Source organism: Lissotriton helveticus, chromosome 8, assembly GCF_964261635.1.
Source record: "Lissotriton helveticus chromosome 8, aLisHel1.1, whole genome shotgun sequence".
NCBI classification, from domain to species: domain Eukaryota; kingdom Metazoa; phylum Chordata; class Amphibia; order Caudata; family Salamandridae; genus Lissotriton; species Lissotriton helveticus.
In genome coordinates this window covers 72,678,296-72,706,250 of record NC_136069.1, presented here as the reverse complement: position 1 = coordinate 72,706,250, position 27,955 = coordinate 72,678,296, and the positions used below count along the sequence as shown (strand labels likewise).

The following is a 27,955-nucleotide window of genomic DNA, read 5'->3' as shown; positions in this document are numbered from 1 at the left end:
CTGCTTTGGCATCTTGCGTGGACTACGACCCGTATTAAAAAATTTTGATGCCACCACCAGGCAACTCGTGATCCAGGCAACAGTGATCTCTCGGCTTGATTATGCCAGTGCCCTATTTTCGGGCCTAAATCAGGCTGAAATCACCCGCCTGCAGCGTGTACAGAATGCTGCAGCTAGAGCTGTCGTGGGCCTGCCCAGATTCTGTCCTACAACTAAGACCTTGCGCGCGCTGCATTGGCTTCCGATTGCTCGAAGGATCCAGTTTAAGGTCCTTTGTGTTGCCTACAAGATCGTCAAGGGATCTCCTGCCCTCATTCTTTCCAACCTTCTGTCCCGTTATGTCCCGGGGCGTGCTTTAAGATCCTCGGACCTGGAACTTGCTGTCGTTCCCCGGTTCAAACGCTGCCGGGCCGGCGGTCGTTCATTCCAAGTGCGCGCCGCAGTGTTGTGGAATTCCCTTCCCCTTGAGATTCGTGCCCTCAGGGATCTGCTCTCTTTTCGACGAGCTGTAAAAACCTTCTTGTTTCCTTAGCTTCTTTTTTGGCCCCGTCTTGTGCTGTGTTGCTACCTTGGCTGGCGCCAGGACGCTCCTTCGCTGGAGCAGCTGTGCGCCTAATAAATTAGGCTAACATAACATAACATAACTCAGCACCACCACAGCATCACTCAGCACCACCACAGCACCACTCAGCACCACCACAGCACCACTCAGTGCCACCACAGCATCATTCAGCACCACCACAGCATCACTCAGCACCACCAAATTATCACTCAGCACCACCACAGCACCACCACAGCACCACTCAGCACCACCACAGCATCACTCAGCACCACCACAGCACCACTCAGCACCACCACAGCATCATTCAGCACCACCACAGCACCACTCAGCACCACCACAGCACCACTCAGCGCCACCACTGCATCACTCAGCGCCACCACAGCATCACTCAGCGCCACCACATTATCACTCAGCAACACCACAGCACCACTCAGCACTACCACAGCATCCCTCAGCACCACCACAGCACCAATCAGCACCACCACAGCACCAATCAGCACCACCACAGCACCACTCAGCACCACCACAGCATCACTCAGCACCACCACATTATCACTCAGCACCACCACAGCACCACTCAGCACCACCACAGCATCACTCAGCACCACCACAGCATCACTCAGCACCACCACAGCACCACTCAGCACCACCCCAGCATCACTCAGCACCATCCCAGTATCACTCAGCACCACCACAGCAGCATCACCACAGCACCACTCAGCACCACCACAGCACCACTCAGCGCCACCCCAGCATCAATCTGCGCAACCATTCAACAACAACTGGTTCAAGTATGTTCTCTCAATGTTTCAAACAAATGTCACAAAAAGATGTTAATATTTCACTTCTGTTCTTGGATTTTCGTCGCAATAAAATACACTGAACATAATCTTCACAAAAGGTATTTACAAAAGTTTAAGCTGTTGCCATTATAAATTAAAATCACTTTTATTTAAGTATTAGTTATTTAAAAAAATTAAAAGCCATTGTAATTTGTAATATTAATACAGCTAAGTCACGTAAATACAAAACATGTTGCATTACAAACGCTATAGGTGTCACATTTGCGAAAGTTATAACTATAGGCATTGTAAATGGCAAAGCTATTAATTTAGCTATTTTCAAAACCAACACATAAATAAAAATATTGTCATTTACAAGACCAATAGCTCAAACTTCCCTAATGCGAGACCTATTGCATTGCAAATGCTTGTTTTTATATCTGTCAGTGCTTCCTGTTGAGGTTTATTTTTCGTGACAGGCGCCTCATTGCCTACTTGTAACTATTCTCTGACCCTGCTTCAAGGGTCAGAGCAGGGTCAGAGAATAGTTGCAAGTAGGCAACGAGGCGCCAGGAAGCACTTACAGGCTTACAGCAGCAGGTGCCCAAGTTGAAGTTAATTTCTTTGTAACCCTTTTGTAAAAGGTTACAAAAAATTAGCTTCAACTTTTGCACCTGCTGCTGTAACCCTGTAGGTGCTTGGCTGAAAATTCGTCCCCGATGATTCGCGGATTTTACAGCGATTTCACGAGATTCGCGGATCGCGAAAACGTGGAAAATCCGCAAATTCCGCGAGCGGAACGAATTTTCAGCCCATGCTTACTTTTATGGCCAGTTTACAGCTGAGTAAGCATGAAGACTCAAAAAGAGGCGGTACAAGTATACACAAGAATAGCTATTCACATATATGGACAACAGGCACTTCTAAAATAATTTTTTATACGTAAAAAATACCTATATTTTAGGGTTAGGACCATGCTCTCATGTTATAGGCGCGGCAAAACCTCAACATAGTGGGTACATGAATTTCTCTAGCAGAACCTGTTGTGGCAAACAAACTCATATAAAGCAATATTTACCTTAAAAATGTTTGCTGAGGATCACAAGGGCATCTTTCCTAACATTGTGAAACCTGTGTGTTCTACTTTTCACGATCTGGACTATGTAACATAATTTTCAGAGAAAAAACCTATTCACCAGCTCTAATAAGGGCTGTCCGCTTAATCACACAGACTAACTAATAAGAGACTAGTGATGCCTCTGCAAAACTGTATATAGCATGAGAATAATATAAACAATAATGGTGTTATCACCTGAGGATTTTAAAACAAAACCTACCCACATATAGTTTCCCTTAAAGCCCAAATAAGGGGACATCAGTCTATTCTACCCATCCTTTTATCCTTATCTAATTCCAATTGTATTGGTTTACAGGCAGGATGGAGGTAACATGGCACATTTATTTATTCATTTTATTAATTCTAACAATTTTAAAACAGTATTACTTAATAGCCAATTAGACGTGCACTGGTGAGGTGCTTTGTCTCTATTGATTCAAGAACATATTTACAGTATCCTGTGGAATTAATGAGTAAAGCAAGCCCAACCAATTGTCTCCTGGCCATTCCTAGACAGCTTAAACAGGCTTGAAAGAGAGTGAGAAAAAAGAGAGTGAGAGAGAGAGAGAACATAAACCAAGAAAAAGGACAATGTGTTGCTTAATTTTGCTTACCCTTAATTTGACCAGGAGCTAGTCTTCTTTCCCCCCTTCGACAGTAGGTAACCTAAGCAAGTGACCTCCTGTCGACAATACACACCCCTTTTTGGCAGCAGGGCACAGACAGACTTGTAGGAGATAAATAGCTAGGGGAATCCATATCAAGGAGGTCATATCCAATACTATTGGACTGTACCACTTTGTAAATTTTGGTGTACAAGCACATTGAGCTAACTAGAAAACATTAATAACCAACTACCAATTCCTTTAGCAATTGTACTAGTTGAACATGAGGGTGCATGAATGCAAACTGAATTTCACTGTCTCCTTATTTTAGCCATTGCACAGTAATCTTTAAACTAAAACCATTATTTCTATATGCATGGCAGAGCTGTTCTCTACACAGGGCCCAAATGCGCTACTGCCTCTCCTTCTGTCTTGTGAATTCATAGAACCTGCCTGAAATAATTAACAAAGCTTCTCTCTCTCTGCGCTGTCATCCCCTCTTTCAAAATCTTTTCCAATGTCGAAGTGCCAGAGCAAGCCTTACGCTTAGCCCTGCTAGTTTTGCTAAATACAGAACTCGACCTCTGACCCTTAAACCTGCTGCCCCTTGTCTGTGCAAGGCTATCCCAACAGTTCAAAGTAACTCTCGAGAAGCACGGCTGAAGGGCATTCCTGTTCCGTGCCTGTGTGCTGATAATTTAAAGGCAGGATGCAACTTGTATTCTTTAATATTTATTTATTTCGTGTGGACTGTGCGTTCTAGCACCTAAAACATTGGCTCAAAAGTTCAGTTTTCAGAATGCCATAATTCGCCCAGAACTATCGTGCATAAAGGCACGCAATGTAATTCACATGTCTGTACAGCTGCTCTCTATGCATGGCTTTTAATAGCCTTTATATTTGACACTGCAGCCATTAGGCCATGCTACATTTTAAGTTTGTCACTAAGAGACAGTAAAATTGATGTTGTTAGCTAGACTAGTATTGACCCTTGTAACTTAGTGCAACAACATATATGAACCAGTTGGAGATCGAAATCTTAATGTGCACATTGAAATCTGAATACATACTTTGCATAGAGTAATTTTTCTACAGTGCTAAATACTATTAAATTTTCACAATAATGTTATTTAACATTATGGAGATCTTGATTAAACAAAAACGAGTTTAGTGCAATGACTCTTAACAAATTTTTTTCATGTAGTCATTTTTATTTTCAATGTTGATCGTTAACCCTTTTGTTGTTTACACATATGAAAAGCAAGCCTTATTCCTTTCCTTTTACCTTTAAATGCATTTATTTATAACACTAAGCACAGAAGCTTTACTGAAACATAAAAAATGCGTATAACTTTTTAGGGGACAGTAATTATTTACCATCAGATCCACAGATGTGCTTTTTAGGAAAGAAACAAAAAAGGAAGTCCTTACTTTTAATCCTTTCATGCCTTCATACCATGTTGTACTAACTTAAAACCTAGTTGTCACAGCGTTTATCTGTAGCTTATGAGCCATGTGTTATTTACTCAGCTGTGTTTCACAAACAGCAGGCGTTAGCTTCTGCGCTTTTTCAGGAGAAAAAAAAACCATTGCTGTATTCTAATGTCCTCACAGAAACCCCAAAAAGTTGATAAACCATGCATTACCTCCGTCTGTTCTGACAGACAGCTTCTTTCGGGCAGGCAGCTTTGAACAGCTGTTAAAAGCTCTCTTTCTAGCGCCAGGAATGAGCACAGTTCATTCTATTTAAAACCCAGGCATTCCAAGCCAGTCAAAATCTTTCGTTTTGCAATGTGATACAAAAAGGATGCTTTTATTTTAGCAGCAACCAACTACTCAAATAATTTGAATGCCTTTTAATATTTAATATTATGTATCTAAGGATAATGCTGTAACAGTCTGTATTGAGTCCCAGTTGTGTAAAACACACAAATTCGTATTTTTTTTCTCTTTTTGTGAGGTCTATTTTTTACCCTATTGAGTGTTAATTCAATTTTTTTTTTTACCATTGTCGCAATGTTCACACATCTATATGTTGTTACTGCTTTACTTTTAATAGTAGAGTGCAGCAATTCAGCATATGTTATATAATTTATCCTTTGAATTTTAAAGTGTAATTTTTTAAATAGCATCTGCAGAACACAATAGCAACAACAAACCAAACTGAGCTCATCCAGAAATTTTTAAGATGGGGTCAAACATTCAGAACACACAACACTGCTCGCTGAGGCAAGCCATTCTTACACAAAGAGCACAGTCGCTACTCACTCAAACAAGTACTTCACAAGCATCACCACCAGTGTCAGTCCACAAACCACATAGACACTCAAACACACAATCAACCCACAAATCAACACTTAGGACAAAAACAAGAGGCAGCCCACAGACTGTACTCAAACCAAACCATTTGTAAATACCAATTGTAAATCATATTTACAAAAAGAGTGCTCGAAAGTAGTCCAGAGACTGATGATTTCAATGGCGATCTGCTGCAAAGTGCTGCTGCCGTGGAGAAGAAAAGTGTCCTGTGTGATCCAAGCCTGAATTGAAGTTGTGAGGAACCTGAAAGCAGAGGGGAAAGAGTCTGGGTCACTTGTCAGTGACCAGGGGCACTATAGACGAATTCCCACCGATATTGGATGATTCAGGTGTGAAGAGGTGAAGCTTGACTCTGCAGGTACGAGGACCAGGAGGCGTCGACAACGACGACCAGGAGCTGGATTCGAGCTGTCCCACGAAGGCTGTTGAGTGCTGCAGTGTCGATGCCCGGATTGGACCCAACAAACCATGGCAACAGTAACCCACGCAGAAAGAGAAAAGATGCTTCGGTGCGGACCAGCAAAGTCCGGGGGATTCACCATGTGGTGGAGAGTCAGAGCACATCTGGAGCAACCAGGGAAGCCCAAGGAAAGTCAAAGTTGCCTTCTCAGGGACCCACCAGTCGACCGACCAGGGATTGTGAAGGTACCTTGAGTGAAAACACAAAGGGCCGGCTCACTGAACACTTGTGGAGTGTAAGCCAGCAATCTTCGGTGGAAAAGGTGCTCGGTGTCTGGGCTACAAGTAATCCAATGCACAGCCTCAAGGGACGTAGAGAAGCTGATGCACTTGCAAATGTACATGGTGTCCAGGTGTTCCGGTTCCACGGTACCCACGAGGGCTGCAGGTCTCAGCTTTGCTGGGGACTCAGGTCGGCCTCGGGGAAGTCTGGAAATCCACCTCTTGTGAGATTCTTCAGCCATCCAGCGTCGTGCAGATCGTCGAAGTTCCAGGATTCAGTATCAGAGTTTTTTCCAGGTGTAATGTAAAGTCCTGTTGCCAGGGATTCCTATCTTATAACCAAGGAAGGGGTTGGACAAACTCTGGGGACCCACCTATGGGAGGGTCTGGAAAGAGGGGTGGCTACACTCATTTCCTTTGCCCAGTTTCGCGCCAGAGCAGGGGCTGGTAGCCCCTGCAACCGGTTTGAACTGGACTATGCACAGGGGCACCAAATGTGCCCCCAGTGCTGACTTCAAAGCACTCTCAGAGTGCACCCACCCAGCCCCAATACACTAAAGCCTGTCTGGGAGATGGTGACTCCTCCTTGTGACAGGAAACCTATTGTCTAGGTCTCCCCTGTCGGAGTTTCGTTCAGCAGCTCGAGGCCAGACTCGTGTCTGTGGCTGTGGCATCCATTTTGGGATGTCCAGGTTCTTTTAAACTGATACCGGGTGTACCGGTGTGTACATGTCTCTCCCTCTCGAAGGGTGGAATCATACCCCTGCCGCCAGGACTGGCGGGGGTATGATTCCAAAGTGCTTGACCCCAATCAGCACATGTTTCCTTGGAGGCATTCCAAAGGTAGCATTTACCGCAAGGTTATAATGCACTTAAGAATATATGGTCTGGCTGCATCACAGAACAGCCCCAGAGAATAGATTCCGAGGGCAGCAGAGGGGCCCTGCTCATGCATGGGCACCCTCTCACACAAAACCCAGCACCGTGCCTTCAGGATTGATAAGGTGATAAGGCTTGCTATAGAGGTGACTGATAGATTTATATGTGTAGTGATATAAGGTAGATATAGGGAACCCTGACAGCTCCTGAGGCGGAAAGCCGGGAGACACTTCGCCGAATCTGAGCACAGAATCTTTTAAAAATACTGCTTTTAAATTGTGTTCCTCACCCACTCCAGAGCACTCCCCCCTTCTCTTTCATCACCAAAGCCTCACCGCGCAGCCGATCTTAACGCTGCCGCGGCGCTTTGGGAAATCTGATAGCCGCCATCACAGGGTATCGAGGCCACGCCCACCTTGAGAGGCCACGCCCCCTCCCTCATCGCTATATAAGGCGCGCCGCTCCTCTGCATGCGATAGCCCTGACAGCTCCTGAGGCGGAAAGCCGGGAGACACTTCGCCGAATCTGAGCACAGAATCTTTTAAAAATACTGCTTTTAAATTGTGTTCCTCACCCACTCTAGAGCACTCCCCCTTCTCCTTCATCACCAAAGCCTCACCGCGCAGCCGATCTTAACGCTGCCGCGGCGCTTTGGGAAATCTGATAGCCGCCATCACAGGGTAGCGAGGCCACGCCCACCTTGAGAGTCCACGCCCCCTCCCTCATCGCTATATAAGGCGCGCCGCTCCTCTGCACGCGATAGCCCTGACAGCTCCTGAGGCGGAAAGCCGGAAGACACTTCGCCGAATCTGAGCACAGAATCTTTTAAAAATACTGCTTTTAAATTGTGTTCCTCACCCACTCCAGAGCACTCCCCCCTTCTCCTTCATCACCAAAGCCTCACCGCGCAGCCGATCTGAACGCTGCCGAGGCGCTTTGGGAAATCTGATAGCCGCCATCACTGGGTGGCGAAGCCACGCCCACCTTGAGAGGCCACGCCCCCTCCCTCATCGCTATATAAGGCGCGCCGCTCCTCTGCACGCGATAGCCCTGACAGCTCCTGAGGCGGAAAGCCGGGAGACACTTCGCCGAATCCGAGCACAGAATCTTTTAAAAATACTGCTTTTAAATTGTGTTCCTCACCCACTCTAGAGCTCTCCCCCCTTCTCCTTCATCACCAAAGCCTCACCGCGCAGCCGATCTTAACGCTGCCGCGGCGCTTTGGGAAATCTGATAGCCGCCATCACAGGGTAGCGAGGCCACGCCCACCTTGAGAGGCCACGCCCCCTCCCTCATTCACGCCCCCCCTCCCTACATAATGTGCTTCCCACGGACGCACAGCGGACGCGCACAGCGGGCGCGCCGTCAGCGCGCCGAAGGCTCGCCAAAGGGAAGCCCGTCTGTGCCCGTCCGGGCCCAGCCGGCCCTAGGCCCGGGTCTCTATGCCCAAATCCAACAGTGATCGCTTAAGCTACACCCAAGAAAAACTCCTATCACTTAACCCCATGAAAAATGCAAACTGCGTCTATACCTACAAAGGGGAGAAAACCTTTACCAACTGCGATCTCTGTAACCCAACCCACACCACGGCAGGACGCCACGGCTTGCAACTTGGCCTCCTGAACTGCAGGTCCCTTCCAAAACACTCCCTAGAGATAAACCTCCTCATACAGGATCTCACAATTGACATTCTGTTCCCCACGGAAACTTGGCTAACCCCCAACGCAGAATCCGACATCGTCAATGCCCTTCCCCAAGGCTACCTAATCCACTCTCAGAACAGACCCCTCGGCAGAGGAGGTGGCCTGGCAATAATATATAGGGAGCACTTCGTTTGCAGAGCGAACAACGGCACCATCGAAGACTGCGAGAGCTGCCATTTCGCCTTACAAATCTCACCCACAACCTCCCTTTCCGGTTTACTCATATACCGCCCACCAGGGGCCCCGACCAAGTTTTCCAGCGCTCTTATCGAAACCGTCACCTCAATGGCAATGTCATCCCCCAACTTCACAGTCTTGGGAGATCTCAACCTCCACTTTCGAGACCCCCGGGACTTGACAGCCTCCGATCTCCTCCTCGACCTCACCTCATACGATCTAAGACTAGTGAACTCAGAGGCTACACATGACAAAGGTCACCTTCTTGACCCCATTTTTACGAACATCATCGACCTCAAAACCGCTCCCCCCCTCCCACTGCCGTGGACAGACCACTTCTTGGTCCCTATCGCCTGGCATCCCAGCGTCCCGCCAACTCAACCCCTCAAAAATCGGGTCATGGATAGACTCTGGTCCAAACTCTCGCCTGAAGACTGGGCCGCCAGACTTACGCAGTCTATCCCCTCCCCAGCACTAGACCCAGTAACCGCAGACACGCAATTCAACACCTGGCTCACCCTCTCACTCGACTCTCTCCTCCCAAAAAAAAGCACCCTGAAACTAGCCAAAAGAACCAACCCCGCCCCGTGGTACACCCTAGAGCTAAAACTTTTACGCAAAGAGTGTAAAAAACTGGAGCGCTCCTGGAGGAAAGACGGAATCATATACAGAAAAAACGCTTTTCGCTCCTCCATGAGAACTTATAAAACTGCCCTGCGGAACATCAAAAGCCAATTCTTCGATGAGAGAATAAGAGTCCTCTAGCTCTGCTAGAGAAACTTTTATCATTATGAAAGAACTGCTCAAAGTCCCTGACCCTCCCCCAGTTCCTGACATCTCCGAGGACAAATGCCATAAACTGGCAATATACTTTGACGAAAAAATCCACAAGATCCTCGCCACATTGCCCCAAGCCAACTCAAGAGCAGACGAATACGGTCTACCCAAATCTGTATCAGACCCCAATCCGCAGCCGGGCAAACTAGACACTTATCTAGACACACTGGGCCCGGTAACTGGAGATGAGGTCCTTAAAACGCTCGCCACAATAAAAAGTGGCTCCCCCAGCGATCCAGTGCCCATTCGCATCCTTAAAACGGTGGCATCCACTATCGCCCCCCCCCCCCTAACTGACCTCATCAACTCCTCTCTGTGTCAGGGAACGGTCCCTCCCGGCTGGAAGGCTGCCGTCGTCAAAGCCCTTCTCAAAAAACCACTCCTGGATCCGTCGGACCTGGCCAACTACAGGCCAATCTCCCTTCTCTCCGCGATCAGTAAAATCACAGAAAAACTAGTGAACAAAAAGCTTTCTCATTTCCTGGAGTCTAACAACCTTCTTCGGAACTCTCAGACTGGATTCCGCCCCGGACAGGGCACAGACACCGCCCTCCTGGCTGTGGTAGAGGAGGCCAGATGCATTCTGGATGCAGGAGGATCAGTGGCAGTGATCCTCCTGGACCTCAGTGCGGCCTTCGACACTGTCAACCACCAGGTCCTCATCCAGCGACTTAATGACATCGGGGTGGTGGGTACCGCTCTGTCATGGCTCACGTCATTTCTAAGCTGCCGCACCTTCCAGGTCTGGGAAAATAACACCCGCTCCACGGCGATTCCCATCCAGTGCGGAGTACCGCAGGGGTCATCCCTTAGTCCAACTTTATTCAATATTTACATGTCCCCACTGGAGGAAGTGGTCGCCCCGTTTGGAGTAAAAATCATTAGCTACGCCGATGACACCCAATTGGTAGTCTCACTATCCCAATCTAACCAAGGACCATCCAACCTTCACTCCTGCCTCTCCGAAATCTTTATCTGGATGAATGAATCAGCCCTAAAACTCAACGGTTCCAAGACCGAGATCATGCTCCTTGGACATAAAGGGCCCACCCTTCCCTCAAACCTCCGGCCCACATGCCTGGGAGAGCCCCCCGCTCCAAAAGAGGAGATCAAGAGCCTAGGGATCTGGATAGAAAAGGACTTGTCCTTCAAAACCCAAGCAAAAAAAACAGCTGGGATCTGCTTCGGCCTCCTCAGATCAGTTAGAAAAATGTTGCCCCTTCTCCCACAAACCTCCCGTAAACTGCTCATCCAAGGACTGATCCTTTCCAGATTGGATCATAGCAACGCCATCTTCCTGGGAGCACCCAAATCCACCCTCAACAAATTACAACAAATCCAGAACGCCGCAGCCCGGATCCTCACGAACACCCCGGCTAGAACATCTGCCAAACCAGCTTTGAAACTACTGCACTGGCTCCCAATAAGGGAAAGGATAAAATTCAAATCCCTCTGTCTGGCGCATAAACTCCTTCAGGATAAGGGCCCCCCCATTCTCAAAAACCTAATCACCCCCTATAAAGCCACAAGACCTCTCCATTCGGATCATGAACACCTTATTACAGTGCACAGAGTGAAAAAGGCACGCACAGGAGGCCAGCGTTTCTCGGTGAACACGGCCAAACTGTGGAACGCCCTACCTCTGAAACTCAGGAATTAACCTTGTCATTCCCCGTTTCAGAAAACTATTGAAAACCCACCTCTTCCCCTGATCCCCTCTTCCTCCCTGGTCATCCCACTGAATCAGCTGTCTTGGTTTTAGCGCTGGGATGCTTCCGGGTTACTACGCGCTCCTTAAAACCCAATAATAATAATAATAATAATAAGTAAGGGGTGCATACACCACCTTACACAGACTGCAGTAGCAGAGCTGTGGTATCATTTTGGAAGGCTTCCCAGGGGTGGCATAATACATGCTTCAGCTCCTGGTAGGCAGTAACCAAACTGAAGTGTACCTAAAGAACTTGGAATCATTTTAAGGAGGAAGCAGCTAGGCTGGGGTCCTGGATAGCACGGCCCCAGCCAGACTAACGTCGAAAAACAGTGAAACACCAGCAAAAAGTGGGGGTAACCATAAGAAGCAGATCCTACTCTCTTACATTGGTCTCGCCGTTCAGCAAATCTCTTTGTCGTCTGTGTCTGTGCTTTTTCCAGGATCTTCAGAGACCTGTGGGCCAAAGTACTCTACCTTGGAGTGAAGGAGTCACTCCCCTGCATCTTCAGGCACCACAACAAAGCTGACTGGCTCGCTGCGCCTGACATCCCATGGATTTCAAAAAGGCTCAGCAACACAGGTGGTGTCTCTGCAACTCCCTTGAGGTCTGACCTGTCCTCTCTGAAATTTTGAGGCCAGTATACCTTGTCAGAACTGCTTGGACCAAACTCCTGTGCACCACGTCGTCTTGCCATTTTGTAGGGCTTGTTGGCTCTGTACTCCTGAGATCTTTGGGCTACAAAAAGCTCTAACCTTCAGCATCTTTTCCTGCCAAGTATATGCTCTACACCGTGGGCCTTCTTTCTTGGTGAGCTACTCGAGGTCCTCTTACTACTCCTGTGCCTTCGACCTGTGGGTACTTGAAGGTATTCTTCTCTTCCACTGGGCTCCCCTGCTTTCTCTGGACCTGCTCTAACTCTCCTGCTTGTTGTGAGTCCTTTGGACCTGGTTGGTCCCAACACTGCCCCTTCTTCGTTCTTCATGCCAGTTACAGCTACCAAGGCTTGTTGGTGCTCCCGTTGGACACCGACTCCCTGGTCCTCGACTTCCAATGTGGGACAGCTCGTGCATGGCTCGTGGTCTTCCTCAGCATTGCCTGGTCTTCCCAGCCGCAGCAACAAGATCACGGTCAACACTTCTGAACCGTCCAACATCGGTGGTCATTGCTCTTCCGCGCCTCCTAGTCACCTCCAAGTGGCAAAGACTCTGTCCCTTCTGCTTGCAGGTTCTTCATTTCAACAATCCACCCATGGGTTCCACCGGACTCTTGCACAATCTCCTCCAGCTGCATCTTTCCTGAAGTCCTCCATTGTGGTCTACGGCGATTTTCAATGTCACTTTCCACCTATTCACCCGGCTTCCCAGGTGTAGGTATTCTGGTTCCTGGGCTATCCACGGGTTGGGTGACTCTCCAACCTTCTGTCTTCCACTGGGTTTCTTCATGGTCTATTGAAAAGGGTTGTTCTTCTTAAAAACTGCAACCACAATTTTCCCTTTGACTTCTATTGGGCCCACAGCTGTGTTTCCACTCTGCACACAACCTCCGTGGGGTTCCTGGGTACTTCCCTTGGGTGGTTCCTTGTTTCCCCAGCTCCCCTGAGTCTATTGGTCCAAGTCCCAACTTTGGTCGAAGTTCACATTCCACTTTGTTGGTATTTGGTTTGGTCTCCCCTGGAGACCACTGTATTTTGTGCTTACTTCTCTATTTGCAATTGAAGTATTGTTGTGCATTTGTGTTGATATCTCTGAGTAGGAAATATACCAATGAGTTAGTGAGTATTGTGTGATAAATAGACGTATTTTTATTTTACACTGTGTTGTTCTTTTTCATTTAACCTACACTACACAATTAAACTGGTAAAACAAGCTGCTTCACACTCCTTCAAGGTAAGCCTGAAGGCTTCTCTCCAAAGCTACCTCTTAGAGAGCTTTCTATGGTTATCAAAGACCCTTAAAATCACCATATGGGTTGGCTGGATTAGTGCAAGGTGCATCACTTAAACAAGTGTGCACCATATACCAAGCCAGCCTCCTACAAGCTAAGCCTCAAAGAGCTGAACACTAGAGTACTTTATGTGGGGTCCAGCAGTAATGGTGGCAGCATACCTGCAGTGTCCACTAGTGAATCAAGAATCCACATACCCAAAAACATGGTGCTCATTTATGTGGTGGGGGATGAAATAGATAGATGGTCTGAAGCCTATCAAATGGCCCAAGGTCCCGGAGGAGTACTGAGGGTGGGGGGTTGTTTATGGAGGTGCATGCCCAAGCTTCCAAGCAAATCTGCTGAAAGCTAGAGAAGAGATGGCACCACGAACAGACACTGGACAGCTACACAGCCCACAAGAACGCCACCCGCAGACACCATCACCTCATCAGATCCACCAAAAGGACCTCCTTCAAAGACCGCCTACACAACAATGCACACAACAGCAAAGAGCTCTTCAACATCGTGAAGGAACTCTCCAACCCCAGCTCCAACACAAACGACATCCCACCTTCGCAAGACCTGTGCGACTCCCTTGCCACCTTCTTCCATCGCAAGATCGCAGACATCCACGACAGCTTCAACGTCACAACTGTCCCGACAACCACTGAGACCTCCGTCCCCATGGCCACCATCCGCACCAACCCCCTGCTCTCCTGGGCCAACATAAACGATGACAGCACCATCAAAATCATGAACATCATCCTCTCCAGATCGCCATCAGACCCATGCCCACACCACATCTTCAACAAAGCCAGCACCACCATCGCACCCCATCTCTGGAAAACCATCAACATCTCCTTCGAGACGGCCACCTTCCCGGAGAGCTGGAAGCACTCCAAGATCAACGCCTTACTCAAAAAACCCTAGGCTAACCTCAAGGGCCTCAAGAACTTCCGGCCCATCTCACTGCTCCCATTCCAGACGAAGGTCATTGAGAAGACCGTCAACAGACAACTGACCCACTACCTCGAGGAGAACAGCATCCTGGACCCATCCCAGTCCGGGTTCGGCAGCAACCACAGCACAGAAACTGCCCTCATCGCAGCCAACGACGACATCAGGGCCCTGCTGGACAACGGGGAAACAGCGGCCCTCATCCTCCTCGACCTGTCAGCCGCCTTCGACACTGTCTGCCACCACACCCTAAGCACACGCCTCCACGATGCTAGGATCCGAGCCAAGGCTCTGGAATGGACCACCTCCTTCCTCTCTGGCAGAACCCAGAGCGTCCGCCTCCCTCTTTCCGCTCCGAAGCAACCAAGATCCTCTGCAGCGTACCCCAAGATCATCACTCACCCCAAAATTGTTCAACATCTACATGGCCCCGCTCGCCCACGTCGCCATATGGCATGACCTCAACATCATCTCCTACGCCGACGACACCCAGTTGATCCTCTCCCTCACCAAGGACCCCCTCACCTCCCAAACCAACCTCCACGAAGGAATGAAAGCTGTTGCGAGTGGATGAAGATCATCAGACTGAAGCTAAACTCGGACAAGACGGAAGTCCTTATCCTCGGCTCCACCCCCTCAGCCTGGGATGACTCCTGGTGGCCGACCAAACTGGGAACAGCCCCAACACCCACCGACCATGCCTGCAACCTAGGGGTCATCCTCGACTCTACTCTCTCCATGACAAAGCAGGTCAACGCTGACTTGACCTCCTGCTTTAACACCCTTTGCATGATCTGCAAGATCTACAGGTGGATCCCCACAGAAACAAGAAGAACGGTCAAACAGGCCCTCATCAGCAGCAGGTTGGACTACAGAAACGCCCTCTACGCAGGAGACTCGGCCAAGCTCCTGAAACGACTGCAACGCATTCAAAATGCCTGCGCATGCCTGATCCTCGACACCGCTCGCCGCAGCCACATCACTCACCACCTGAGAAACCTGCACTGGCTCCCCTTCACCTTCAAGCTCCTCACCCATGCACACAAGGCACTCCACAATACCGGACCAGCATACCTCAGCAGACGACTCAGCTTCTACACCCCCCACTGCCAGCTCCGCTCCGCCGACCTCGCCTTCGCCTCAGTCCCCCATATCCGAAGAGCGACCTCCGGTGGCAGATCATTCTCCCACCTCGCCGCCAAGACCTGGAACACCTTCCCCACCCTCTTACAGCAAACCCAGGACCTGGTAACCTTCAGAAGACTCCTCACGACCTGGCTATTCGAACAGTAGCAGCATCCCCCCCTCCAGCGCCTTGAGACCCTCACGGGTAAGTAGTTCGCTATACAAATGTTCTGATCGATTGACTGATTGATGCCTACAGTGTGGAGGGATACACTGTTAACACTGGTAGTGAAGAAATAGACATCCTACACTGCATGAAGGCCATATTAGTCAGCAACTTTGGACTGAGACCTGAAAAGTATAGGCAACAGTTCAGGGCCAGCCACAAGACCTCATCGCAGACATGAGTGGATTTTTTAGATTATGCTATCAAGGCACTGCAGGGCTGGGAGAGGGGCAGCCAGGTAGATGATTTTTCAGGGCTATATCACTTGATTTTGATGGAGCACATACTTGATATGTGTTTTCCAGAGCTGCGCTGACACCTGGTTGATAACAAGCTTTCTGTCCCCAGGAAGCTTTCTGAGGAAGCAGACCTCTGGGTCAGCATCAGAGTGTCCAAGAATGTATCTGGGGGAAAATCCCAAAAGGGTGGTCAGGATTCCCATCAGAAGAAAGAGGGGGAGATTAAAAGAAGGAGTTTTCTCAAGGCCCCCAAAATAACACACTATGGAGAGGGTCTCATTCCCAATATGATTCAGAAAAGGGGGTGGTGATGGACAGAGCATCTGAATTAAGGTGAACACTCATACCCAGTCAAAAGATCAGGGCTTGATCCATCACCGTTTTTTAGCTCACTGCACCATCCCAGTTCAGAACCTGGCTACATGCAAATTAGTCTGTCCCTGGCCCAGTGCATCATGGGAACAGGGCAGACCAAACTACCAAGCCAATTCTTTACTGGAAAGGAAACAAGCTTCCGGGGACCGGTTTCTGGCATTGCAGCCGTCTTCGGCCCGGCTTGCTTGAATCCTGATGGTGCAGTGAGCAAGGGACTCATGTCTGAGCATACCCTTCCACTCCTATAGTGGCCAAAACGATTCAGAAAAGGGGGTGGTGATGGACAGAGCATCTGAATTAAGCAGAACACTCATACCCAGTCAAAAGATCAGGGCTTGATCCATCACCGTTTTTTAGCTCACTGCACCATCCCAGTTCAGAACCTGACTACATGCAAATTAGTCTGTCCCTGGCCCAGTGCATCATGGGAACAGGGCAGACCAAACTACCAAGCCAATTCTTTACTGGAAAGGAAACAAGCTTCCGGGGACCGGTTTCTGGCATTGCAGCCGTCTTCGGCCCGGCTTGCTTGAATCCTGATGGTGCAGTGAGCAAGGGACTCATGTCTGAGCATACCCTTCCACTCCTATAGTGGCCAAAACGATTCAGAAAAGGGAGTGGTGATGGACAGAGCATCTGAATTAAGCAGAACACTCATACCCAGTCAAAAGATCAGGGCTTGATGCATCACCGTTTTTTAGCTCACTGCACCATCCCAGTTCAGAACCTGGCTACATGCAAATTAGTCTGTCCCTGGCCCAGTGCATCATGGGAACAGGGCAGACCAAACTACCAAGCCAATTCTTTACTGGAAAGGAAACAAGCTTCCGAGGACCGGTTTCTGGCATTGCAGCCGTCTTCGGCCCGGCTTGCTTGAATCCTGATGGTGCAGTGAGCAAGGGACTCATGTCTGAGCATACCCTTCCACTCCTATAGTGGCCAAAACGATTGAGAAAAGGGGGTGGTGATGGACAGAGCATCTGAATTAAGCAGAACACTCATACCCAGTCAAAAGATCAGGGCTTGATCCATCACCGTTTTTTAGCTCACTGCACCATCCCAGTTCAGAACCTGGCTACATGCAAATTAGTCTGTCCCTGGCCCAGTGCATCATGGGAACAGGGCAGACCAAACTACCAAGCCAATTCTTTACTGGAAAGGAAACAAGCTTCCGGGGACCGGTTTCTGGCATTGCAGCCGTCTTCGGCCCGGCTTGCTTGAATCCTGATGGTGCAGTGAGCAAGGGACTCATGTCTGAGCATACCCTTCCACTCCTATAGTGGCCAAAACGATTCAGAAAAGGGGGTGGTGATGGACAGAGCATCTGAATTAAGCAGAACACTCATACCCAGTCAAAAGATCAGGGCTTGATCCATCACCGTTTTTTAGCTCACTGCACCATCCCAGTTCAGAACCTGACTACATGCAAATTAGTCTGTCCCTGGCCCAGTGCATCATGGGAACAGGGCAGACCAAACTACCAAGCCAATTCTTTACTGGAAAGGAAACAAGCTTCCGGGGACCGGTTTCTGGCATTGCAGCCATCTTCGGCCCGGCTTGCTTGAATCCTGATGGTGCAGTGAGCAAGGGACTCATGTCTGAGCATACCCTTTCACTCCTATAGTGGCCAAAACGATTCAGAAAAGGGGGTGGTGATGGACAGAGCATCTGAATTAAGCAGAACACTCATACCCAGTCAAAAGATCAGGGCTTGATCCATCACCGTTTTTTAGCTCACTGCACCATCCCAGTTCAGAACCTGGCTACATGCAAATTAGTCTGTCCCTGGCCCAGTGCATCATGGGAACAGGGCAGACCAAACTACCAAGCCAATTCTTTACTGGAAAGGAAACAAGCTTCCGGGGACCGGTTTCTGGCATTGCAGCCGTCTTCGGCTCGGCTTGCTTGAATCCTGATGGTGCAGTGAGCAAGGGACTCATGTCTGAGCATACCCTTCCACTCCTATAGTGGCCAAAACGATTCAGAAAAGGGGGTGGTGATGGACAGAGCATCTGAATTAAGCAGAACACTCATACCCAGTCAAAAGATCAGGGCTTGATCCATCACCGTTTTTTAGCTCACTGCACCATCCCAGTTCAGAACCTGGCTACATGCAAATTCACCCCCTTGCTCATTGCACCATCAGGATTCAAGCAAGCCGGGCCAACGACGGCTGAAATGCCAGAAACCGGTCCCCGGAAGCTTGTTTCCTTCCCAGTATAAGAATTGGCTTGGTAGTTTGGTTTGCCCTGTTCCCATCATGCACTGGGACAGGAACAGACTAATTTGCATAAAGCCAGGTTCTGAGCTGGGATGGTACAGTGAGCTAAAAAACGGCGATGGATCAAGCCCTGATCTTTGGACTGGGTAAGAGTGGTCTGCTTAATTCAGACACTCTGTTCATCATCACCCCCTTTTCTGTCTCATTCCCAATATGGCCTCCAGAAGAAGAATTACCCTGACAAGAGTCATGAGCAAAACCTCCCAACTACTACGAGTGTTTTGATTATGGGAATTACAAGTAAGATCCCAAGTGTCCAAAAAGAACACCACCTCCCAGTGGGGGAAAAGTCCCAGGAGTGGTGAGCAATGTCCCTCTAATTTGTTTCCTCTGTGTGCAGCAATAAAGGTGCTTTGTGCACTACACTGAAGATAAGTAACAACTTAATATGCAAGCATGTGCGGTGTGCAAGCTACAAAAAACAGTGGCACATTAAGGGTGTCATTGGCAAAACCAGAAAAAAATAACCTTCCCCCTCCCCCTACATCTCTGAGTTGTTATTAAAGTTACCCATTACTGGGGTGTAGAGGGCTCCTTGCACCCCTGGGCATGTGTGCCACTGCATCTTGTGGCCAATCATTCTACCTATAATTCCTCTCTATCGGCTATGTCCATGCACTCTTATCTCCTCCTCTCACCTCTTCTTATCCCTGTCCACTTCCACTCGATCTCCTAGCTTGCCTTATCTCCTTTCTTCTTTTTTATGTCGAGCTTCGATCAACTTGTTATATCTCTTCTGTGGAGTTTGGCACTCCCACCTATTGCCATTGGTTACCATCTGTGGCATTCAGAAATGCTGGCTTGCTTTTGGTACATTTGTGTAAATGCCCCTCCATTGCGTGCTTAATTCCAACCCTGGCGATTTCACCCAGAGAACCTTTTGTTTGGCTATCACACAGTACAGCGTGTGATGGCCCCTCCTCCTTGGTTTTTTTGCAATTACGGAGTCAAATGCTTTTTTTTAACCCACGCTTTCAGTTTCATGGCGAGCATGCAGCTTTATATGCAGCTTGCGTATTTTTTCTTTTGCCTTCTGTTTTCCTCAGATATCTGCTTGCAATGTTTTGCACAAGTCCTATAAAAAGAAGTGGGGGGACTGACAATATGCAAATGACCTCATGACGTCATGTGCTGAACGTGTCCTGGTGTCTGAAAATTACACCGGACACGTTCAGCATATTTCTGTGGGGTCCAGCTTCTTGGCAGGGGGGAGGGCGTCCACCCTGTGAAAAGAGTGGGTGGACGTCGTGTTCCTGCGTGTACCCCAACTCGAGCCCTGGTCTTTTCTCATGCTGTCTATTCCTCTGCTGATCTTATTTCCCTGCTCTGTGTCTGGTTTCTGTGTGTTTTGTCAATTTTGCCCTGTACTCGGCCCATGTCTCATCCAGGCTGTTTCTTTCCCTAGAACCCGACTGGCTCTTGCTTCCTAACTCCCCCTCTCCACTTAGTTCTCCCTTTCCAAGACATCTGCCTGTGAAACCCCCTTCCTAGTAACACAAGAGGGGTTGAGGTCAGTAATAAAGCAGGCCAACAGGTCCTGCCGCTTTGATGCGACCCTAAGGAAAATCCTAAGGCGCCCCGCAGTCTGCTCCTGTGGGACCTGCACGTATGGGTCAGGTACCCGTTCGCCGTGCGGTCAGAGCCGATAACACCTACCCCCACCATCTGGTCAGGACAGAGCGACTGTTGGCCTGCTTTATTACTGACCTCAAGGAATAAGGTTGTAATACACTTTTATTTTTAGTTTTTCACTGTGTAGTACTGAACACCTAGGTCCTGAAGAATTGCCATTTGGGCAAGAAACATGTTGACCTGACCAGAGGGTTGTAAGTATCTTGCTTTGAACCTCCTCAGCACATATCTCCCCTCCCACTATTTTAATCAAGGGCGTCAGCCAGGCCAATAAAGTTCATTGAGGATTGACCCACCTTTTTTAACTCACCACTATCTCACGACTACACTTTCACTTGCCCTCTCACCCACATGCACCATATGGCTGGAACAAAAGATCTCCGATAAAGAGCCCCTTTACGGGTGCCCGTCAGACATTGCAGCGCCAGTCTGACGAGGAGCAGAACCCATATGATGAAGCATGACATCTAGCTTGCTAGGTGTGTGAGGGTTTTAGTTCCAAAAAGGGAATTCCCCTCCCTTTCTTCTCTTCTTCTACTCTCTACACACACTTGTCCTCTTCCCTCACATCGGGGAACTTTGTACCCCTCTTGTGTTACTAGTCTTCCGGACATGTACACTGGACCCCGTTAAATATCGTCCGCTCTTGGTTCCCCCTCGTTGTTTATAAACCCCCTTCCTAGTCTCTCCCCAGCCAGTGCTCTCTCTTCCCTCCCCTGCTTGCCTCATCTTTGCATGTACCTGTAGAAGAGTAGGATCAGCTACCTATGGTTACCCCCCACTTTTTGCTGTGTTTCACTGTTTTTTCTACTTTAGTCTGGCTGTGGCCCTGCTAATCAGGACCACAGCCTAGCTGTTCTCTCTCTAAATTAATTACCTGTACTTTAGGTACCCACCAAATTGGTTACTGGGTCACCCTTATGAGTCCCTAGTATATGGTACCTTAAGTACCAAGGACATAGATACCCCAGAGGCCTACCAGGGGCTGAAGCACGTATTATGCCACCCCTGGGAAGCCTTCCAAAATTGCACCAAAGGTTTGCACTTGCAGCCTGGGTAAGGTGGTGTAAGCACCCCTTACTTAGATATAGTATACCTATATCAACCTATGTCATGGTTTGCTGCGTTTTGACGCACTGGGTGACCTCTCCACACATACGGAGGACTGTAAATTCTCACTTCCGGTTGAACGACAGGTTGCGGTCTAGTTCCGCAACCAGGTACCGCCTCCACTGCACCAGCGGTTCCGGGGGAATCCCCATAAACTGCAGCGGTTCCCGCCGGTTCGGCGCTTCGAATACACGCCAGAATCTTTCCTGACCCACCTGCTATGGATTAAAGACCGCCAAGCAAGTAATCCGAGGAATGCGCAGGAGCGTTGCCTCGTTCTCGCTCAGAGACCCGTTTATCTATCCCAACGGGGGTGCTCTGCTTGTTTCCTGCTGGGAGTTCCTTGGCATTCAGCAGAGCTGGTTTCTTGGGCCTCACGCCTCTCCCGAACCTGCCTCCTTTATCCCCAGATACATTCACCGCGCTGAAGCGCTGACATTGTTTTTGCCCCCACTGCACTGGAGCACTTTGCCTTGGTTTGTCCCTCATCGCGCTGGAGCACTGACATTGTTTTTGCCCCCACTCCGCTGGAGCGCTTTGCCTTGGTTTGTCCCTCATCGCGCTGAAGCGCTTACATTGCTTTGCCCACACCGCGCTGGAGCGCTTTGCTTGGTTTGTCCCTCATCGCGCTGTAGCGCGTACATTGCTTTGCCCACACCGCGCTGGAGCGCTTTCCCTTGCTTTGCCCCACACCGCGCTGAAGCGCTTACATTGCTTTGCCCACACCGCGCTGGAGCGCTTTGCCTTGGTTTGTCCCACACCGCGCTGGAGCACTTTGCCTTGGTTTTTGCATACACCGCGCTGGAGCTCTTTACTTTGCTTTTGCCTATGCCGCGCTGGAGCGCTTACTTTTGTGTTGCTGACTGCGCTGGAGAACCACTTTCTTTTCTTGGCTAAAGATGTTTTCTAGATCCATGGTGCTTCTGCTGCCAGGTAGCAACTGTTCTGTATGTGTGTAGAGGTGCACGTAGGATTGGGTGGTATAGTGCCCATCCTAACTAGGTCTTCCTTTCTCTCCCTGCCAGCTGGAGTCACGGTCCTTCCCGAGTCAAGATACGTCCTCTCCTGATCATAAGGGCTTCTTCCCATCATCTTTAGCTTCCTTCCCTGGTCCCATCTCCATCCCTGCTTGGTACATCTTCTCCACTGGGTAAGGTGGGTACAGGGGCGATTGCTCTTGTCGTCTCTGCAGGATTACTTCGCAAGCAAAAGGTAAGCCTTGTGGGGTACCTGACAACCTATATATATAGACACATATTAACCTATAAGTCACTCCTATGGCAGGCTTGACAATCCTGAAGGCAGAGTGCTTGGTTTTGTGTGAGAGGGTGCCCTAGCATGAGTTGAGCTCCTCTGCAGCTTTTGGAATCCCTTCCTTATAGCTGTTCTATGATAAAGCCATACCATATACTCTTAAGTGCATTATAATCCTCGCGGTTAATGCTAACTTTGGAATGGTTTTATCAAAACATGTTGTGTTTGGTGTCAAACCCTTTGAAATCCTACCCCCCCCCCCCCCCACCCACACCAGTTCTGGCAGCGGGGGTAGAATTCCCCCTTCTAGAGGGAGAAGACATGTGAACACTTACTTACCCGTTAAATGTTTAAAAGAGCCTCAGCATCACAAAATGGATGCTGCTGCCACAGACACAAGTCTGACCTCCTGCTGCTGGACGAAACTCCGGCAGGGGAGGCCTGGACAATAGGTTTCTTGTCCAGGGAGGTGCCAGCACCTCCCCAGACAGGCTTTAGTGTATTGGGGCAGGGTGGGTTGCATTCAGTGAATGCTTTTCAGACACTGCCTGGGGCACACAAGGTGTCACATGCATTTCCCAGTTCAAACCAGTTGCTGGGGCACTCAGCCCCAGCTCTGGCCCGAAACTGGACAAAGGGGAAGGGGTGTAACCACCCCCTCCCCAGGTCCTCCCATAGGTGGGACCCTAGATTTAGTCCAACCCCTAAATTTAGTAGAAGTATAGGAACCCAGTCACTGATGCTTTAGATTACCCTGGAAGAAAACTCTGAAACATAAATCTTGGACCTTCGACATTCCGTATCGACTGGAAGATGGAAGAAATCTCCCTTGGGGTCAAGGAGTGACTCCCCTGTTCAAGCAGGCACCAAAGAAGCATCTTGCCGGTCTGCAGTTTCAAGGCTCCCGATGGATCCCGAAGAATCTGGGACACAGGACACGGCCTTCCAGACATCTCCGAGGCTGACACGAATCCCCAGCAAAGCTCAGACCTGTAGCTATCACGAGAGACGTGGGACCGGAACTCCTGGACATCCTGCACATTTGCTAGTGCATCGACTTCCCGAGCTTTCCCAAAGTTGTGCATTGGGCTACTTGTAGTCCAAGCTCTGAGCACCTTTTGCCTCGAAGATTGTGGGCCTACACTCCACGAGTGTTCCGTGTGACCTCTTCCAGCATTTTCGCTCAAGGCGCCTTCGGGATGCCTAGTCCGTTGGATAGTGGGTCCCCACGAAGGAATCTACTTTGTTTCTAGGGTTTCCCTGGTTGCTTCAGACGTGCCCTGACTCCCCTCCCAAGGGTGAGTCCCTCAGACCTTGCGGGTCTGCACCGAAGCCAATCCAGTCATCTTGCGTGGGTTGCTGTTGCCAAGGCTTGTTGGGTCCAATCTGGATACCGACGCTGCAGCACTCGACATCCGACGTGGGACAGCTGGAATCCAGCTCCTGGTTGTCGTTGATGCCTCCTGGACCTCGTGGCTGAAGAGTCAAGCTTCACCTCCTTCCCTTGAAAGCACCCGACATCGGCTGGCATCTTCCTGTCGCCTTCCTGGTCACTGGCTAGTGACCCAGACTCTGTCTCCTATGCTTTCATGTTCTTCAGATCTCCGATCCACCCTTGGATCCATCCGGACACTCTTCTCCTGGACACCTGCAGCACTTCTTTGCAGCGCTCCATTGGAATCAAACGACGAAACCCGACACGAAAAGACACCTTTGCACCCGGCTTCCCTGGGTGAGGTAACATGAGTACTTCGGTGCTCCCGTGGGTCTTGACTCTCGAAGTGTCCACTACTGAAAGGGTTTTACTGTAGTCCACTCCTAAGTGTCCTTAAACTTTAAAACTGTAACTTAAACTTTCTCCATAGAAGTCAATGTTGATTCGCAGCTGTGTTTAGACACTGCACGCGTCACCTGTGAGTCTCCTGCGTCCCTACCTTGGGTGGTTCCTGGTTGCCCCAGATTTTCTACAGTCTGTAGGCCTGGTCTCGGTGTTGAGAGCGGTACTTATACCACCTTCTTAGTATATGGTTTGTGAGGCCCCTAGGGCAAAACGTATACTGTGCTAATTTACTGTGTGCTAGTTAAGTTGCTGTATTGTACTTTTGCCTCTAGCCTCATAAAGAGACTAGAGGGGTTGTGTTTAGAATAAATACATATATTTTATATATATACCTTGTGTGGTGTACTTTCATTTGATCATTCTAGAGATTATAAACTGGTAAAACAAGCTGCTTTACATTCCTTCAAGACTTAGCCTGAAGGCTGCTCTCCACAGCTACCACTAGGATATTTTTCTATAAAGGTTGTCTTAAACCTACCATCAATAAGGGTCGTTTGGACTGGTGCAAGGTGTCCCTAGAATAGTGGACATCATATGCCAGGCCAACTTCTCACAGTGCCCTTCTTTTTAACCCCTAGTTTGCGTCTCTTCTTCGCCTTTCTCTCTGTCCTATGTCCTAGCCCATCTCTCCTGTCCTTTCAGAACTCTGCCTGTGTCACTTCGTGCTAGGTATAACCCCCATACTCTGCCTTTCCCTGCTCGACACATTTACCCTCCCTCTCCCACACATGTCTGCCTCCTCCCTCTCGGTCAAGTGGGGCTCCCCGCGCTCCTCCCCCTGCTCGCAGTTCCTTGTGGCAAAGCAGGCTGCCTCCCTCTCTCCTTTGTCTCGGATCGCCTCTCGCCCCATGGACATTGTATGCCGCTGCCACCTCTGCTCCCTCAACCCAGCACCGCCTGCTCTGCGACCCAGGAGCGGCCAGGCTGGGCACCACTGCCCTCGGCCCGTTCCATATTGTGTGTACCTGCCGCCACCTGCTGCCTGAGTCCGGGGAGTAGGGCCCGGTCACCAGACCTCCCTACCCGGTGACTGTACGGGTTGCTGGGCAGCCCCACGGCACAATAGAGCTTCAGGTGTTGAAATAAAATGCAGATTCTCCTAGTTTAAGAGTGAAGGAAAGTCCTAATTTTCTTAAAGACAGAGGCAAGCATCCCATTGTTTTAGTACCCCCATGTACGGAAATCTCATATCTCTTGTTTTGTTTTCTTACCTAGTTCCAGTTTAATATATGCCTACAACATCCTAATCGATCTAAAGGACAGCGTGCTGAGAGGGGTGTTGGAGGTGCAAGATCTTGACATTAGATTGGTTACAGAGCATTGCAAAAGATGACGTCCTGTATCTTCTAGGGTTTCTCTTGTTCGTGTTCTTTAATTTCATTCACGAACTATGACTTCATAGTATCAAGAAGAAAAGCCAGAGATGTGAAGGAGCTTCTATTTATGGACTAACCTGTTGTCTTTCTTTTGTTTCATTTCCTGTCTAGTCAGGCAGCTTAGCAGGATACGTACTTTTGCTTTGAAATGGTGGTTACTGTGAAATAAAGCAGCAAGGAAAGTCTGCATAATATTCACCTAGAATCTTTAATAAAATCATGACTTTCCTTCACTATTAAACTGAGATAATCTGCATTAAATCATGGTTAAATGTTTTTAAAGAGCTCTTTTAATGTTGACTTTTCGTGTATATTCTAAGTGCTGTCTCTGTCTAGAATCCATGCTAATCATCTAACCAGTTGCCCCCTTTCAAGGGGTATCAAGCTTTGCCTTATCTGGATTCCCCGCCGAACTCACAGCGAAACTCTGATGTTTGCCTTCCACAAGCTGTCTAAAGATGTCTTCTCTCTTAACAGAATACTGTCAGCCTTCACTGTGGGTCTCCTAGAGCTGCCATAGTGAGGCATGGCTAATGGCTCTTCTACGTACGGTTATCCATCTCCTGTCACTTATGTATAATATGAATGCTTCAAGAAAGTTCTGATTGTAACTTATAACATATTTATAACATTCGAAAATGTCATCCTGTATTTAGTAGCACACCAGTTGATTTTTAATTTCCTATTTGTTCTTTTTTACAGATTCTGAGCTAGAAAAGCAAACAATGAGTAAATAAAGAAGAAATTCCAATGCTAATATACACACCATTTGGCAGTGATCTCAAATGCTATAAACGCTCGGATGAACTGTTCCAGTGCTTGTAAAGAGGCGCTTCCCAACCTCTGTGTAAATAGTTCCTCTCTTGCAGTTTAACAGTTTAACAGTTTGCTCATAGATAGTTTCGAATTAAGTATTTTTCTGGAGCAGTCTACAAGTCAATACGTTGCTGAAAGATAGTGTGTAAAGAGTTTAGCATCTGGAGTGTTGAATATATTTATGTCTGAAAACAAGACACTGTACGCCTTCAGCAGTAGTGAGCAATTCAAATGAAAGCAGCAGGCTGTGGCGAGTTTTGGTCTAGCGAGATCTTAAAAGTATAACAAAAAGAGACTGCTAAAATGGGCTCTGTGGACCCATAGAATAGTACAATCTAGTCAGAAAGACAAATAAACGTGCACATAGTTACCACTAAAAATCACGTGTGCATTTCCTTTGTACATATTCATTGTAGATGCCTGGAAGCCTCACTGGATTTTACTCTTTGGTGGAAGGAAGAGCCCTGACCTAATTAAGATTCAGACAAGGCCTCTTGATTTTACAGAGGAGGAGTCATTCGTTCATTGAGCTCTAAGAAATAAAAGTTGATATGGTTGAGTGCATGGTTGTTTATTATACAGACTGCAGTATTTGGATGTGACATATGTGGGTTATTAGTTAAATGTTTGATAGTTGGTGTTTCACTTATAACCGTGTATGTAAATTCGATTAGTATTGATGTGCTAAATCTTTTGTTTCCTACATATTGAAGCCTTGCTGCAATTTAATTCTGAACTATTATAATCATCTGCAAATCTGTTGAATTGTCTTTTTATTTTCCTTAATAAAAAAAGTGGCTGAATCACATAAACCAGTTCTTTATATGTATTCATTTAATGTTAGTTATACTAGTATTGTGCTCACACGCATCATCTTAAAACTTGCTTTGTATTCTTGCAAATATGTCACTATTTTCCTCAGTGTCTGAAAAAACAAATGTTAAAGTGACATTAAAGTTAGGTGCTGAAATGAGACAAGAACTTAGGTTAAACAAAAGTACAGGAGACGTTTAGTCAATGAACTATAACTTATGCCCCCATCATGAACTACTTATGATCTCATGTGTTACCTTGGGGACCAAGGTTCTTATTAGGTTCTTATTAGTAATTTGAACAATATTGATCTTGAAATATAATGAGTGATTTCATCAATGTCATAGGTTTTAATATGTCATGAATGATGTAGCGTGTGAGGTCATAAGGACTGCATGATAGGGCAACACGTTATTCTTAATTGACTAAATTATAACTGTGGTATTTTAGTGGTGTTTGTATTTTTTATTGTTCAAACCAGGTAGATACCTAGACCCTCACTTTAACCTTTGTTTGTTTAATTGAATTTCTGTTTTCATATTCTAAATTGGCCTTGTGCCCAGCTCTCTGCAAGCAGCCAACCCCTGCAGCGCAAGGCCATAGGCCAA

The 27,955-nt window shown here is 48.1% G+C and overlaps 1 protein-coding gene across 6 annotated transcripts in view; it reads left to right on the top strand.

Moving 5' to 3' along the window:
- Positions 1–27,346, top strand: part of LOC144771467 (potassium/sodium hyperpolarization-activated cyclic nucleotide-gated channel 2-like) — a 1,987,727-nt gene extending 1,960,381 nt beyond the window's left edge. For all 6 annotated transcript variants that reach the window (XM_078655897.1, XM_078655894.1, XM_078655895.1 and 3 more), the window contains one exon: positions 26,421–27,346. In XM_078655897.1, the coding sequence (XP_078512023.1) occupies positions 26,421–26,455 (35 nt within the window). In that variant the 3' untranslated portion in view covers positions 26,456–27,346. The remainder of the gene's footprint in view (positions 1–26,420) is intronic.
- Positions 27,347–27,955: the final 609 nt, after the last annotated feature.